General features: G+C 37.3%; 1 protein-coding gene across 1 annotated transcript; it reads left to right on the top strand.

The window, feature by feature from the left end:
- The first annotated feature begins 12,479 nt into the window (after positions 1–12,479).
- LOC121440467 (centromere protein K-like) lies at positions 12,480–13,781 on the top strand. Its single transcript, XM_041641237.1, has one exon. The coding sequence runs from the start codon at positions 12,561–12,563 to the stop codon at positions 13,374–13,376; it is 816 nt and encodes a 271-aa protein (XP_041497171.1). The 5' UTR covers positions 12,480–12,560; the 3' UTR covers positions 13,377–13,781.
- Positions 13,782–14,302: the final 521 nt, after the last annotated feature.

Below are 14,302 nucleotides of genomic sequence, written 5' to 3' on the forward strand. Positions count from 1 at the left end.
GGAGGCAGAGCAAGGCATGGGGCCTAAGGATCACCCTTCCTTGACTTCTGAATCAGCTCCTGCCTCCAGGTTCCACCCTGCTTTCCCTCATTGATAGAAAGTGATCTGAGAATTGTAACCTAAAATAAACACTTTCCTCCCCAAATTGATTTATGCCATGGTGTTTTATCATAGCCATAGAAACCTAAATAAGACAAATCACAATGAAATTTATTTTAAATCAATTCTTTGATAGTCATATAGTTTCATCATTTATTAAAGATGAGACAATTTACATGGCAATAAATAGACTTCTTATTTTTCTTTACACAGAGAACTCAATCTTGGTAGGAAGATAAGATTTTGAATGGGGTTCATTTGTTTTATTTTCCTTCTAATTTATCTTTTTATTGATTCTTTGTGGCTTTCACATCATGCATCTCAATCCCACTCATCTCCCTGTTCATTTGTATCTACTCTCCATCCTTACAACTCCCCTCCCCGATAAAATAAAATGAAATTTAAAAGAAAAGAAAGAAGAAAAATCACATCATGAAAGCTATAGCATAGCCAAGTGTGTCACACAGTGTACCCTTTAGTCCATGCATCTTTATTTGCAAGTGCTCATTGCAATGCGTCATTGGTCTGGTTCAAGACCTCTGACTTCTGGTACATTATTCATCCTGGGTCCTTACTGGTACTCCTTTTGATATTCTGCTGTTGTCCCAAGTCATGGAGATCCTGCATCTTTGGGTATGTAGGACCAATCCCTTAGTGTTCTCCAGCAAATCATAGATGGAGAGGATGTTGGAGTGGGCCAACCCATAACCCTGGTTTTGGGCATGGGTGTTTGTTGAGTTGGTTAGCTTGCCAACTCTCCCTAATCCTCACCACCAGGGTAAACTATCCAGCACCACCCTGGGTAGCTCACATTGTGCAGTAAGTAGCAATTGACAGGGCAGGTTCTTGTGCTCTGACACCCTCAGGGCCAGCTCACTCACACCTACACAACCAAGGCCAGCTCTACTGTGTTGCCCCAAAGAAGTTCTGGGCCCACTCTCCTGAGCACTGCAGAAGGTGAGGGACAGGAACAGCTCTCCCACATGCCACAGGCAGCTAGGGGCATGGTTTGGGAGAGGGCATCTCTCCCTTGCTTATGACACCATAACACAGACTAGAGGGGTAGGACCATCTTTCCCATCTTAACACTCTCAGTGCTGGCTCACCCATGCACCCTCCCATCAACAGGATCAGATCTACTGTGCTTCCCCGTGTAGGTTCAGGACCTACTTGCTCTCTGGAGTGCTGCAGCAGATCAGGGGCAGGCCAGTTCTTTCTAGTGTTGCAGCCAGTGGGTGCTGTGGCCAATTCTGTGTAGCCCTATCCTCTTGGCTGTTGTTGGTAACAGCAACCATGGACATCAACACAGACTGTGGCCCAGATATGGCACTTGGCAGCAGCCCAGGCCTAGAGATTACCTGCATAGTAATTAGACTACCCACCTCAGCATGCTCCTCCTTGCCTTCACCTCTTCAGATCTGCCTCTCTCCATAGGACATTCCGTCTCCCCCTCTTCTATAGGATGTATTTGCTCACCATACTCGTGCCCTGAGAGGGAGTGTGAGTCTTCTTCTCCACTCAATCTTAATCTATTTTCTTTATTTTTAATTCATTAATTTATCATTATTTTGTATTTCATAACACATATAATGTTCTTTGATAAAATTCTATCTCTTATTCCCTCTGTTCTGATTTCTCCCCTTTTTGTCATCACTTTTCCTCACTCTTCATGTGCTCTCATCTCAGAAAAGGAAATGAAAAGATGTAAGAACAAGAATTAATGGCCACCTGTAACAAAACATTATTTGTTGAACACAACAAGGCTGCCACATACATGAACTCACAGCAGCTGTCACAGGATGCAGAAGACCTTATGAGATCAAGCCAGCCAGCCACTGATCAAGGTCTACCCCTAGATGAGGAGCTATTGACAATGGACAATGGAGTTGTTTTTCTTCAGGTATGTGATCCCTGAAAGGTTATTCATTTTCCAGTAGATGGCTCTAACACCCATGCACATATAGGCAGTACTAAGTGGACTTAGTGAGTTTAATAATTGTTTTCTATGAAACTCAATCAACAACCCAAACAGCATTTTTGAAAAAAAACAAACATTTTAATACAGTGAAAACTAAAAATACACTCATTTAATTTTATATGATGAGGAATATTAATAGTATAATAAATCTGGCTTTTCATAATTAAACCACCATGTTTCTGTAAGAGGAGAAAAGTTTGTATGTACAGTTTGTAAATACTGTAATTCATAACAGTGGTCTCAGTAAGTACTGTAATTCATAACTGCATCTCTTTCATTCAAGCAGTATTCATTGGCCTTGCAGTGTGCATGTTGCATGTTCAAAACAGTACAGTGAAGTTGTAGGATGCAAGCAACACAAGCTAATGCTGCCAGAAACACCTGGGATTTGTTAGCATTTGACTTAAAATTAAATTTTGTTTGTTGCACATTCAGAAAAATTTTACTGTTGACAAATGTTTCCCAACTCCCACATTTCATCCATTCTATGACCTCACATGAGGTTGTAACCTACACTTTAGGAAGCTGGGGGCTAAAAAGTATAATAAACTCATAGAAATTAAATTTTAAAACAAATTATCTAGCTTAAATAATTGAAATAACTCTGTGGAAGTTTTACTAAAGGTCATATTGAGATCATTCAGAAAACATAAAAAGATTTTATGCTCGGTATCAATAGTTAGGGGAGAAATGGAAATCTCAGCCTTGATGACACAGTACACCTATTAAAATGACTACAAACCATATTCTATGTTAACTCATGTCATGCTAACAAAGCTTAAGTCGCTGAAAAAATTCCTACAAAGAAACAGCATATTGAAGATAGCATTAACTATTCAAATAAATACGAATAACAAGAAAGTGTGGTTATGGATATTGACATCTCAGCTAATCTGATAAGAAAATGTTTTGATGAGATAGTCAGATAAGACAGAAAATTGAAATCCTGAAGGAAATATGAAATGTGATATTTCATCAATGTTGTTAGTCATGAACTTTGCATAAATGTGTATTACACCTAAAGGAACTAACACATTTCTGGGTAAGACTGTTAGAGTTTTAAAATTATTTGTAAGTTTTGCTGAAGTTGTCTTTAGAAATCATGCTTCAAATATGCTGCGTAATATACTAATAACATGGAGATTATCAGGCAGTATATAAATAAATGTTCAAGTATTTGGGACAGATCGTTTGAAGTGTTTAACCAATGGCATGAGTAACAACAAAAGTGTGAATAGCATTGTTTACCATGCAAATTTAAACGTAGGTCCTTCTGTCAACCTCTGCTTCCTTTATAACTCTAAGTAAGTTAGTCAGTCTGTATTTATCCTTCATCTGAAAATATCTTCTTCCCTCTGGAGTTATTTTGAGGATCAAAAAATGCCATGTACGTTAAACAACAAAGTGATTTTATGTGTTCAACAAATAGGGTGATAATGATTATGATGATTTTGAATTGGAGTGGATACTGTAGTAAATTGTAGCCCAAGATAGTAGCAATGAAGAATTAAGTATATTCTTTGGCCCCTGGGGATTGCACATACCATTGTCACATTTACTGTATGGTCCTATATTTTCTCTGTTCTTTTCTTGTCTAAAATTCTTCCATCTTTCTCTAAATCTACATCAGTTCTAGAATTCCAAGACTTCATTCTCTTTTGATTCCCTAAAAGAAAAGGGAAAACACCTGTTATTTTACTCTACCAGGAAATTGTATTTTTGTTAATCTTACCTCTTCCACCTCTTCTGTGCCCAGTGGCTCTGTTATTCATGGCCATGTGGCACTAATAAGATGTTTTATAAACAGTGATCTCTTTTTGCTAATAAAATTCAACTTTCCTCTAGGGTCAACATGCTCAATCTGCAGCCAGCTCTTAAAATGACATTTATTTTCCTTTAACTATAAATAAATGAACAAATGAATAATTAGATGAATGAGCCATCTTCCCTCCCTGCTGAAAGACCTCAGGGCCTCCTCCTTTTCAATGGGATAAGCTACTTCACGCTGTTACCTCCCATGTTCCCCAGGAGTTGCCCTTCATTCCGCCATTCTAGGTTAATTTCCCTTCCTTAAATGCTCTTCTGGTTAAACAGGCCATTAGAGCCAGCCAGGTGATGGGAGTTCAGTGGTAGGTAGAAATGAAGAATGTTTAGTATTCAAAGGAGAAAATGGCCGGATTTAGTGATGTGTGTTATATTTCAAGGATTGGAAGACTTGAGTGGTGGACTTCTTCATAGACAGGAAGCAGACATTTCTGGGTTTAGTGATTGTAAAATAGGAGACAGTACTAAATTAGAAAGGAGACCTTTTAAGCCATATTTGAGGCTGCTTTCTTCATATTGAAGGACAGCAAGGGGGCTGAACAGTACTAAATTCGATTATCTAAGAATAAACCACACAGTCAGATTCAGCCACTTAAAATTGGCCACCCAAAGTGGTTATCCTTGAGCAAGGAGATTAAAGTAGTTATCTTCATTTTTTATATTTTCACACTTTTTAAAAAGCTACAAAATTGTCATGTGCTGATTTTCTAGTCAACATTTGATGAATGGAAAACTTTGGCTACAGCTTAATCCATTCATTCTACTTCCGCTTTTGCATAAACACCTGCACAAAATAGATGAAAATGTGTAGACGGAAAAAAGTTCAAAAGCTAGCAGTCTATTCCTCTGAGTGACAGGATTGTGGAGATTTCATTGATTTTTTTCTTTACACTTTTGATAAGGTACAAATTTTATACAGTAAGCACAAATTTTGAGCAAAGAAATGAAAATTTAAAAATAAGTAAAATTTTCTGCCTTACTATCAAGATGCTAACAAAATGAACTTGAGCAGGCTCTCATCCCTTTCAGATTGGATATATGATTTTGGTCCCTTTTCTCAGATCTGTCGAGCTTATCATATCTGTGTTTTTACATAGGTTTATAGAGGCCCGGGAAGATCCTGTGAGTGCATATGACTGCTCTTTTTTTTTTTTTTTTTTTTTTTTGCCTTTTGTGAAGCTCCCATGGATGCACCATAAAACAGAGTTAATGGCTACTGGAAACATGAAAACCAGGTGCCATCTGCTTCCAGGCCGAGCTCTCTCACCATCTAAGCAATCTTCGGTCAACCGTCTAAACAAGCTTCTACAAGGCAAGACTATTGTACTGCATATTCTGTAGAGCTCTATCAACAAAGGAGGAACATATTTTATCACTTACATGATGTCACCTGCTCAACAACTACCTTCTGAGGGTATGCTAAGCAACTTATATGGTCCTATAGCTGGAGAAGGGAGATTCTCAAATGCTAGTGTGACCCTTGATGCTCTGGCCCACCTCTTTTCCTTCTTTGGCCTTCTGGAAGAGTTAATATTATGTAAGCAAATTTAGAGTGATCAGAAGGCCACTCAGAGATTCAGGTCACTCATGATCATATATTTAGAACTTCATTTTCAGCCAACAACTGCTCTTCCTAGTTCACCAAGGAAAATGTAAGTGGTCAGGAGAGAACACCTAGATGTCACCTTCACAATATCTTTTTCATATAACAAGCTGTGTGCATATACTCTGTCTGTGCCTATTGCTGGAAACTAACTCTCTTCCAATAATTTCATCTAAAGTATAACTTTCTACTCACACACCAGATGTCTCACTCTGAACCATAGTTAACTCTCCACTTGATATTTGTTCCTTTCCATCTGAATACAAAAATGTTTATTTTCTACCTTTTCTTGATCCACTTCTGCCAGGTACTGCCTCATCTCTACACTGTCAACAGAGATTCCTATGTTCCTGGAATACACTACCTAAAACTTCATCACTTTTTAAAATCTACTGAAGTCTCCTTGCTCCCCCTTTATACTCCCTTTACTGCATAGGAACTGTTCTTGACAGTCAAAACTGATCTCAGATCACTGAATCTATTAATGAAGTTTCAATACTTACCTTATGTGGCTTATTGGCAATATTCATCACTATTAATGTCAATTTAATCCATTTCTTACTCAGTTTCTGGGTTACCATGCAGCCTTAGTTTTCCTACTCCTTCAATAGTGGTTCTGGCTCTTTTATTTTTTCTTACTTTCCAGCCTGAACATCTGATGTTGGAGGAGTCCTAGAGGTGGTCATTGAACCACTTCTCTTCTTGTGTCTGCACTTGTTTCCAGTGTCTACATTCATTCTCTGCCTCCTGACATAAATACCACCTATATATGATCAACTCCCAGCTAGTAAAGTTTTAGATACTATATAGTAAAGTTCGTTCTTTTCTGACAAACTGTATCTCTATACAAACACATATGCTTATTCAACATATACACCAGGAAGTTTTGAATACATTTTAAACTCAAAATGGATACAAGCTGACACCTGGCTGCCTCCTGTGGCCTTTCCCATATAGAAGCTTCCTGATTTCACTAAGTTGGTACTTTCAGAGTCCAAGTCACTCAAACCAAAATCCCCGAATTTATACTTGTCTTTTCCTTGAGTTTCACACTTGATAATTCATTGATAAATCATAAAATGAGGAGTAGAGGGTGATAAAACACACATGTTGCAAAAATGGCAGCAGACTATTGGGGTTTGAGGGATACAAATGATGGGCAAGGAGATGATAAGGAGAGAAGCCAGTAGAGGAGAGGATAAACAAAATCTACGTATGAAAACACTATAAGAAAATCAGTTAACTTGGTGTGCTAATTTAAAAAATAAAAATTGAGTTTTTCACAATTTTAAAATGTAACCAGAGTTTGATGAATTTCTACATTGCAGTTTCCCTAGTCCAAGATATCTCTTGCCTGTACTCATACACTGTCAGCACTTACCATAGCAGTCAGAGTGTCATTTGAAACAAAAAGCAGTTTTTATGGAATTGCTGGTATAAACCAGCAATTCAGTTATTAACAACCATAGCACAGGACAAAACTTGAGACAAAATTGTTCAGACATTAGGAAAACAGGAAGTACATGACAAGTAACAGACATGAAAAGGGCACAAGATAAGCCTCAGGGTCCACTTAACTCTCTGCCTAGAGAAGATTCTTCACTATACACCGTAAACTAAAATGAAAACAGAATATCATCCTCCTATAGGGTGAGAAGGCAGAATATGTAGGTAAGGTTTATGAAGTTATTGGGGTCTTACATCAGGGCACTGGAAAACAGCAACCGACAAGAATTCTGATACACGAGAAACCCACATGGAGAACCCTTGTAAGTCCTTACCTAAAGGCTAAACTGAAAGAAAGTAGAACAGTTTGCTGAGATTAACAAAAAAAGTGACTGGAGGTCAGAATAATCTGAGAAATTCTATGGGACACTAGATGTCCTGTCCACACAGAAGAGAAACATGCACCTGGAAAGATAGCTTAGTTGGTAAATGTTTGCTATGCAAGCTCGAAAATCTGAATTTGAGCCCCAAGAACCAGATTTAAAAAAAAAACCTAAGTGGTAGCTCCAAATCTTCAGATATGACTTTACAGCTTGGAGTAACTGCAGGAATCAGGAAAGTAAAAAGAGCCATTGCAGAACTAGGGAGATGGAGGAGCAATAAGGAGAGGAATATCACAGTACAAGTGATATGATGGGGAAATGGGAGAAGGAGACAAATGAAAATGAAGGAGATAGGAGGGTAAAATAACAATAAGACAGTCTGAAAAAGCTATAAGGAATGATACTATTAATAATCTACCTTCAAAAAAGTATAGTACACCTAAGTCAGTATATAAATATCCATATAGAGTCTAAATGAAAGCATTCCATTTAGGCTGACAATGTTCCCTCAATGGGCCACAGACTATCTAACCAAAACCCCTAAATCAAGCATTTGTCCTTATACACACAGATAAGAATAATTCACACACCTTGTAGAAGTTTGAATGAAAATTGCTCTCATAAACTCATATATTTGAATGTTTTTGAATGTTTTGTTACCAGTAGGTAGACTGATAAAGAAGGATTAGGAAGTCTTGCCTAGTTGGAAGAGGTGTATCACTGGGGGTGAGCCTTGGTATTTCAAAACCCAGTTTCTCTCTCTCTCTCTCTCTCTCTCTCTCTCCTTCTCTCTCTCTCGCTCCCTCGCTCTCTCGCTCTCTCTTACAGATTGATTTGTAAGCTCTCAGTTACTGCTCCAGTGCTATGTCTGTGTGCGTATTGTCAAACTCCACACCATGATAGCCATGGACTTGCTATGGGATGATGATCTTATACCCTGTCATTTGTATTGTTTTAATAAAACATTGATTGACCAGGAGCCAGGCAGTAAGTATAGGTTGGGCAACCAGGCAGGAAGTAGAGGCATAGCAATGAGAACAGGAGAACTCTGAAAAGAGGAAAGACTCAGTCTGCAGTCATCATTCAGACACAGAAGAAGCAACAAGATGTGACCACCTCGTTGATAAAAGGTACCAAGCCACATGGCTAACACAGACAAGAATTATGGGCTAATATAAGAAGATTAACTAATGTAAGAGTTAATAAGAAGCTTGAGCTAATAGGCCAACTAGTTTATAATTAATGTAGACCTCTGTATGTTTCTTTAGGACTGAATGGCTGCGGAGCTGGGTAGGACAAAAACCTCTGGCAACCATGGACTCACCCTCTCAAACTGTAAACAAGCTCCCCAGTTAAATATTTTCTTTTGTAAGTTATCTTAGTCATGTCTCTTCACATAAATAGAAAAGTAACTAAAGCATCCTTCATCTAGAAAACTTCTCTTTATAACAGACAGGAACCATTACAGAAAACCACAACCGTTTAAAATAGAGTTAGAGCCCAGTTACAATGAATACATCTACAACACAACTCATGTACATAAAACTCAAAGATAATTTTAGAAGAAAAAGAGGAAAGATTATAAGAACCAGAGGATCAGGCAGTTTGCTGTAAGATTGTGTCTCCTAAGAACATTAGAAGCTACACCCATGAAATCTCATCAACATGAATACCCAAACATGAACTGAACAAGAACAGCAGTAGACATGCTAATATGGATGAGGAAAAGCCCAGGCCTCAACCCTACACAAAGAACTACACAAAGAAAACAAAGAAGGCAATCATGGAATACTGAGAGCAGAAGAAATAATTTTCTCTAGGGAAGGACACAGCAATCAGACATCCAATATCAAGCACTCAGTCTTCAAAACATACATATAAGTAACATGAAACAAGACTGAAAGACTAAGCATGTTATATTTAGAAATATATATGCATATATACACACACAATTAGGGAAAAATGAGGCCATGAATTTGAAAGAGAACAAGGAGGGCTATATGGGAAGGTATGGAGAAAGAAAAGGGAAGGGAGAAATATTCCAATTATAATATCAAACATAAAATGTAACAAAAGTCATTATGACAACACATTAATAGAAATTATTCAATGTAAAGAAAAATTTGAATAAACTCATCAACGAAAAGGAAGCACATGGATATTAAGAAAACACAGATATGAGTGCAGTTCCATCAGAAGACAACTCATTAGATAGTAATTTTTTTATTCCTTTTGCAATTCTATTAGTTTTTTGATAATTTTGTGCAATGTGTTTCAACTATATTTATTCCTTTCCCAACTCCACCCAAACCCACTTCCACTTTTCTACTTTGTGTCTTCCTTATTATTTTTAGAAAAAAAAAGCTTATAAAATCTGATTTGTGCTGCCTATTTACTCTTTGATGTGTGGCTTTACACTGGGGTATGGTTAACCTATTAGGGCCATATCTTTAAAAAACTGTGTCTCTCCCACTTCCAGCAGCTGTCCATTCCCCATAACCCCACAGTCAGTGGTAGTACTTTGTGTCCACCTACCCTACCCTTGCTGGGATTTTGCCTATCTTGTGTATATTAAACTCATACATAAATATCCCCGGAACAACAATTCATAAACTTAAAACCTGTAATAAAATATTTAGTAAATTGGAAAATATTTGAAAATTAACATGCTGCTAAATAATCAAAAAGGAAATTTCAAAGGGAGTTTTAAAATGCTGTATATATCTTGCATTCATCTGTTGATGGGCATTTAGGTACACACACACACACACACACACACACACACACACACGTAAATTTCAGCCATAAAATGTGAAGTTATAAAATGTTCAAGAACAGGGAATTGGAAAATATTATATTTGAGGAGATAACCAAATTTCACAAAAGATAGTAGCACATATCCTTTTATTTGTATCTTAAAAAAAGATAATAGCACATGTTCTATCTCATATATGCAGCCTAGATCCTAATTATATTTGTGTGTTTGTGTGTATGTGTATTTTAGGAATGAGTGTGGTAGAGCTCAGTAAATTAGAAAGGATCTGGTGGGGGAAGGGGAGAGTCATTTAGTGAGGTAGTGGAAAGTACAATAGAACATTTGAAAATGGCACTAGAAAATTCCATAAAATTCCTTTCCAAAAATAAAAATAGAAATGCTGGGGGCAAAGCTGAACAAGTGGGAGAGTAGGTTCAAAAAGATGGGCAAGAGGGGTGTGGTTGTTTGAATGAGAAATGTCCCCCAGAGTTTTAGACATTTTAATATTTGGTCTCCAGTTGGCAACACTGTTTAGGATTTAAGTGGTACAGCCTTGCTGGAGGAACTACACCACTGGGGAATGGCTTTGAGAGCTTCAAGCCATTTTTAGTCTTTTGGTGTAGGAGGTCTTTCTGTCTATTGTTGCTTTCATTGGTTAATAAAGGAACTGCTTTGGGCCTAAACAACAAAGCTAGGTGGGGCAAAATAAACCAAATGCTGGAAAAAAGAGGCAAAGAGAGACACCATAGAGCCACCAGAGTCAGACATGCCAAATCTTTGCCCGTAAGTCACTGCCATGTGGCAATATACAGATTAATAGAAATGAGTTAAATTAAGATGTAAGAGTTAGCCAATAAACCGGGTGATGGTGGTGCACGCCTTTAATCCCAGCACTCGGGAGGCAGAGGCAGGCGGATCTCTGTGAGTTTGAGACCAGCCTGGTCTACAGAGGTGGTTCCAGGACAGGCTCCAAAGTCACAGAGAAACCCTGTCTCAAAAAACCAAAAAAAAAAGAAAAGAAAAAGAAAAAGAGTTAGCCAATAAGAAGCTAGAGCTAATGGGCCAAGCAGTGCTTTAATTAATACAGTTTCTTTGTGGTTATTTTGGTTCTGGGCAGCCAGGACAAACAAGCGGACTCCTCCAAAAGTTTCTGCTTCATGTTTGTGGTTGAGATATGAGCTCCCAGCTTCCTAGACCTGCTGCCATGCTTGCTGCTGGTGTTATATCTCCTATCATGATGGACTTTATCCTTATGGAACATAAATCCAAATAAATTAATTCCTCTATAAGTTGCTTTTAGTTACCTTGTTTTATCAGAGCAATAGAAAAGTAACAAATAAGGAGTTAGATCAACCAAACCAGGAGAGGATCAACCAAAGCAAGTGCCTTAAGCAGACATGTTACTTTGTTTTCTAATTTTTAAAAGTTACCTAAATGACACTATACATCAAATGATAATGGAACACTATCAAATTTGTAATACTCAGATATTTAGAAAAAAATTCACAGATTTAAAAATTAAAACAATGTAAAATTATTTTTAAAACAATAATTCATGTTTCCAGTTTAACAAGCTGTTTTAAAATAAAGTAAAATGAATCAATGGAGGTGTCTCCTAGAACTTGGAGAACAAACAAAAATACAAAAGAATTCAAGGGAGTTACTTGAAAGCTTGGGTTTTGAATTCCCCCAGAGGAGGTGGTCAGGGTTAACACCTAGAATCTCCCCAAAACTACAAAGGCTCTTGTAAGTCTTCTTGGTTATTTACCACAACTGGAAAAGTATACCCTATTGTTGATGACATCCCATACCTCTGTTGCAAGACGTAAATAAAGCAAGCTCTAACTGAGATCTAAACTCCATCCCTGGTGTCTGGCTTTCAAAGTGCTGGAAATTGCTGTGCAGGCTGCTTGGGAAAAATGGCATCAATGATCTTACATACCTGTGAGCCCTATGACCCAAAAACCTACCTGCTGGGCAAAATGTGCCCATCTGTGCAATAGTAACAAGATAATAAACTATTGGGTATTGATGATAGATCTGGGAGATGGGAACCATTGCCTCTAGTAATTAAAAATTGGTCATTATGTATGACTACACTAAAACATTAATAAGAAAAATCATTATTATCGCAATATAATTATAAGCAATTGACAAAAGTCAGCACTATAGGAGCAAAAGATATAGCTCAGCAGTTCACAGTGCTTGCTGTTATTTTATTGGATCACAGTTTGGTTTCCAGCTCAGGTGGCTCACTATCACCTGTGACTGCAGATCTAGGGGACCTGATGCCTTCTTCTGGCCTCCAAGAGTTCTCATACACATGTGCCATACAAACAGAGAGACATACAGCTTTCTTTAAATAATACTTTTCGCCCCCGCAGCCTGGCCGGTGACGGGAGCGGTGTGGCGGCCTGAGTGCTGAGTGGAGTTGAGATTGGTTCTGGCTGGGTGAAGAAAACTGTAAAGGATATGTCAGAGAATCAACCAGAACTACATCTAGATATTACTACAGATATGGAAGTTGTTATAGATACTGAGGAAGAACTTTTTAAACAGTGTGAAAAAATGTGGGAAGACATGGAAGATTGCCAGAATAAATTGTCACTCATTGGAACTGAGACACTCACTAGCTCAAATGCTCAGCTCTCATTACTTTCTATGCAAATCAAATGTCTGACTGGTGAACTTGATCACTGGAACAAAAGAACACCCGAAATAACTCCCCTGACTGAAGATGTTTTGATAACATTAGGAAAAGAAGAGTTCCAAGAATTGAGATGTAATCTTGAAATGGTAGTATCTACTATTCAATCAAAGAATGAAAAGTTAAAGGAAGACTTAGAAAGGGAGCAACAGTGGTTGGATGAACAACAACAGATTCTGGAATCTCTTAATGTATTGCACAGTGATTTGAAAAACCGCGATGTGACATTTTCTGTATCAAGCATCCTTAAAGAGCTGAAAGCTAAGATGCTTAGTATAAAAGATTTTAAGGAGAAACTTCTGTTTACCTTGGGTGAGTTTTTAGAAGATCATTTTCCTCTGCCTGATGGGACTAGTAAAAAGAAAAAGAAATGCATGCAAACATCAAATGCACAACTGATAACACTGCATGAAATAATAGAGATGCTTATAAATAGAATGTTTGATGCTCCACATGATCCATATGTTAAAATTAGTGATTCATTTTGGCCACCATATATTGAGCTGCTTCTGCGTAATGGAATTGCTTTGAGACATCCAGAAGATCCAACACAAATAAGATTGGAAGCCTTCCATCAGTAAAATGATGGTCTGTTTTCACAGAGTATGGATTTTTGTCATCCACGGATAAAGCAAACACAGGACTATTTAAATAAAGAATATTATTTGCAAATCAAAGCCACAGTCCATCTTCCTTTTATATTTAGAAATAGGGACTCGTGTATCACAACTGGCATTGGGCTTGTTGAGGACTGACTGCGATTATAAGCCTTCACTACCTTCTTTGTTTTGTGAAATCACTTATACTGCTTTTGTACATGCCTTTTCAGTTCACTCAATATGTTGAAATTTTAAACTGTGTGTTAGAATATAAGTAAAAACATTCTAGACTTTTGAAGCATTTAATGTTCCTTATCTCCTTCAATATTCTTTGGGAAATTCTTATGGATGTGTGATTTTGAAATAACAACATAAATATCTGAAGAAAAAAAAACCCCAACAAAATAAAACAATAAAATTCGTGGTTTTGCTAAAAAAAAATAAATAAATAAATAAATAAATAATACTTTTCAAGAAGTTGGCACTCGTTTGCTATAAAAAAAGTAATGGCTAGACAGTAACATCCTCAATTTAAGAAAATACAAGAATGCTTTCCTCCCTAACATTAGGAACAAGATAAGTATGTTGACCTATACAGTTTATGGGTCTATATTATACAGATAAAAGAAACAAGAAATACTACAAAGAATAGATTTTTGCAAGAAAAATGAAAAATTGTCTTTATTCATAGACAACTTTATACAAAGAAAATTCTAAGATCTATCACTCATACATACTACAAAATCTATTAGAATTTATAAATGAATTTAAAAAGATGGCATGATTTAAGGTCAACGTATAAATAGAAATTGTAGAGGAACAGTTTTCTGCTCCTACACTAAGGCGACCCACCCAGAGCGGTGAGTGCCTGCCTACCAGGCAGGCCTCAAGGACACCGGAAAGGGAGC

Source organism: Microtus oregoni, unplaced genomic scaffold, assembly GCF_018167655.1.
Source record: "Microtus oregoni isolate MIOR12 unplaced genomic scaffold, Mior012 000067F_ref0000223, whole genome shotgun sequence".
Lineage (NCBI taxonomy): Eukaryota > Metazoa > Chordata > Mammalia > Rodentia > Cricetidae > Microtus > Microtus oregoni.

What these genes read in the sequence shown, in the direction of transcription:
- LOC121440467 (XM_041641237.1), top strand. Translation starts at nt 12,561, where the DNA reads ATGTCAGAGAATCAACCAGAACTACATCTAGATATTACTACAGATATG.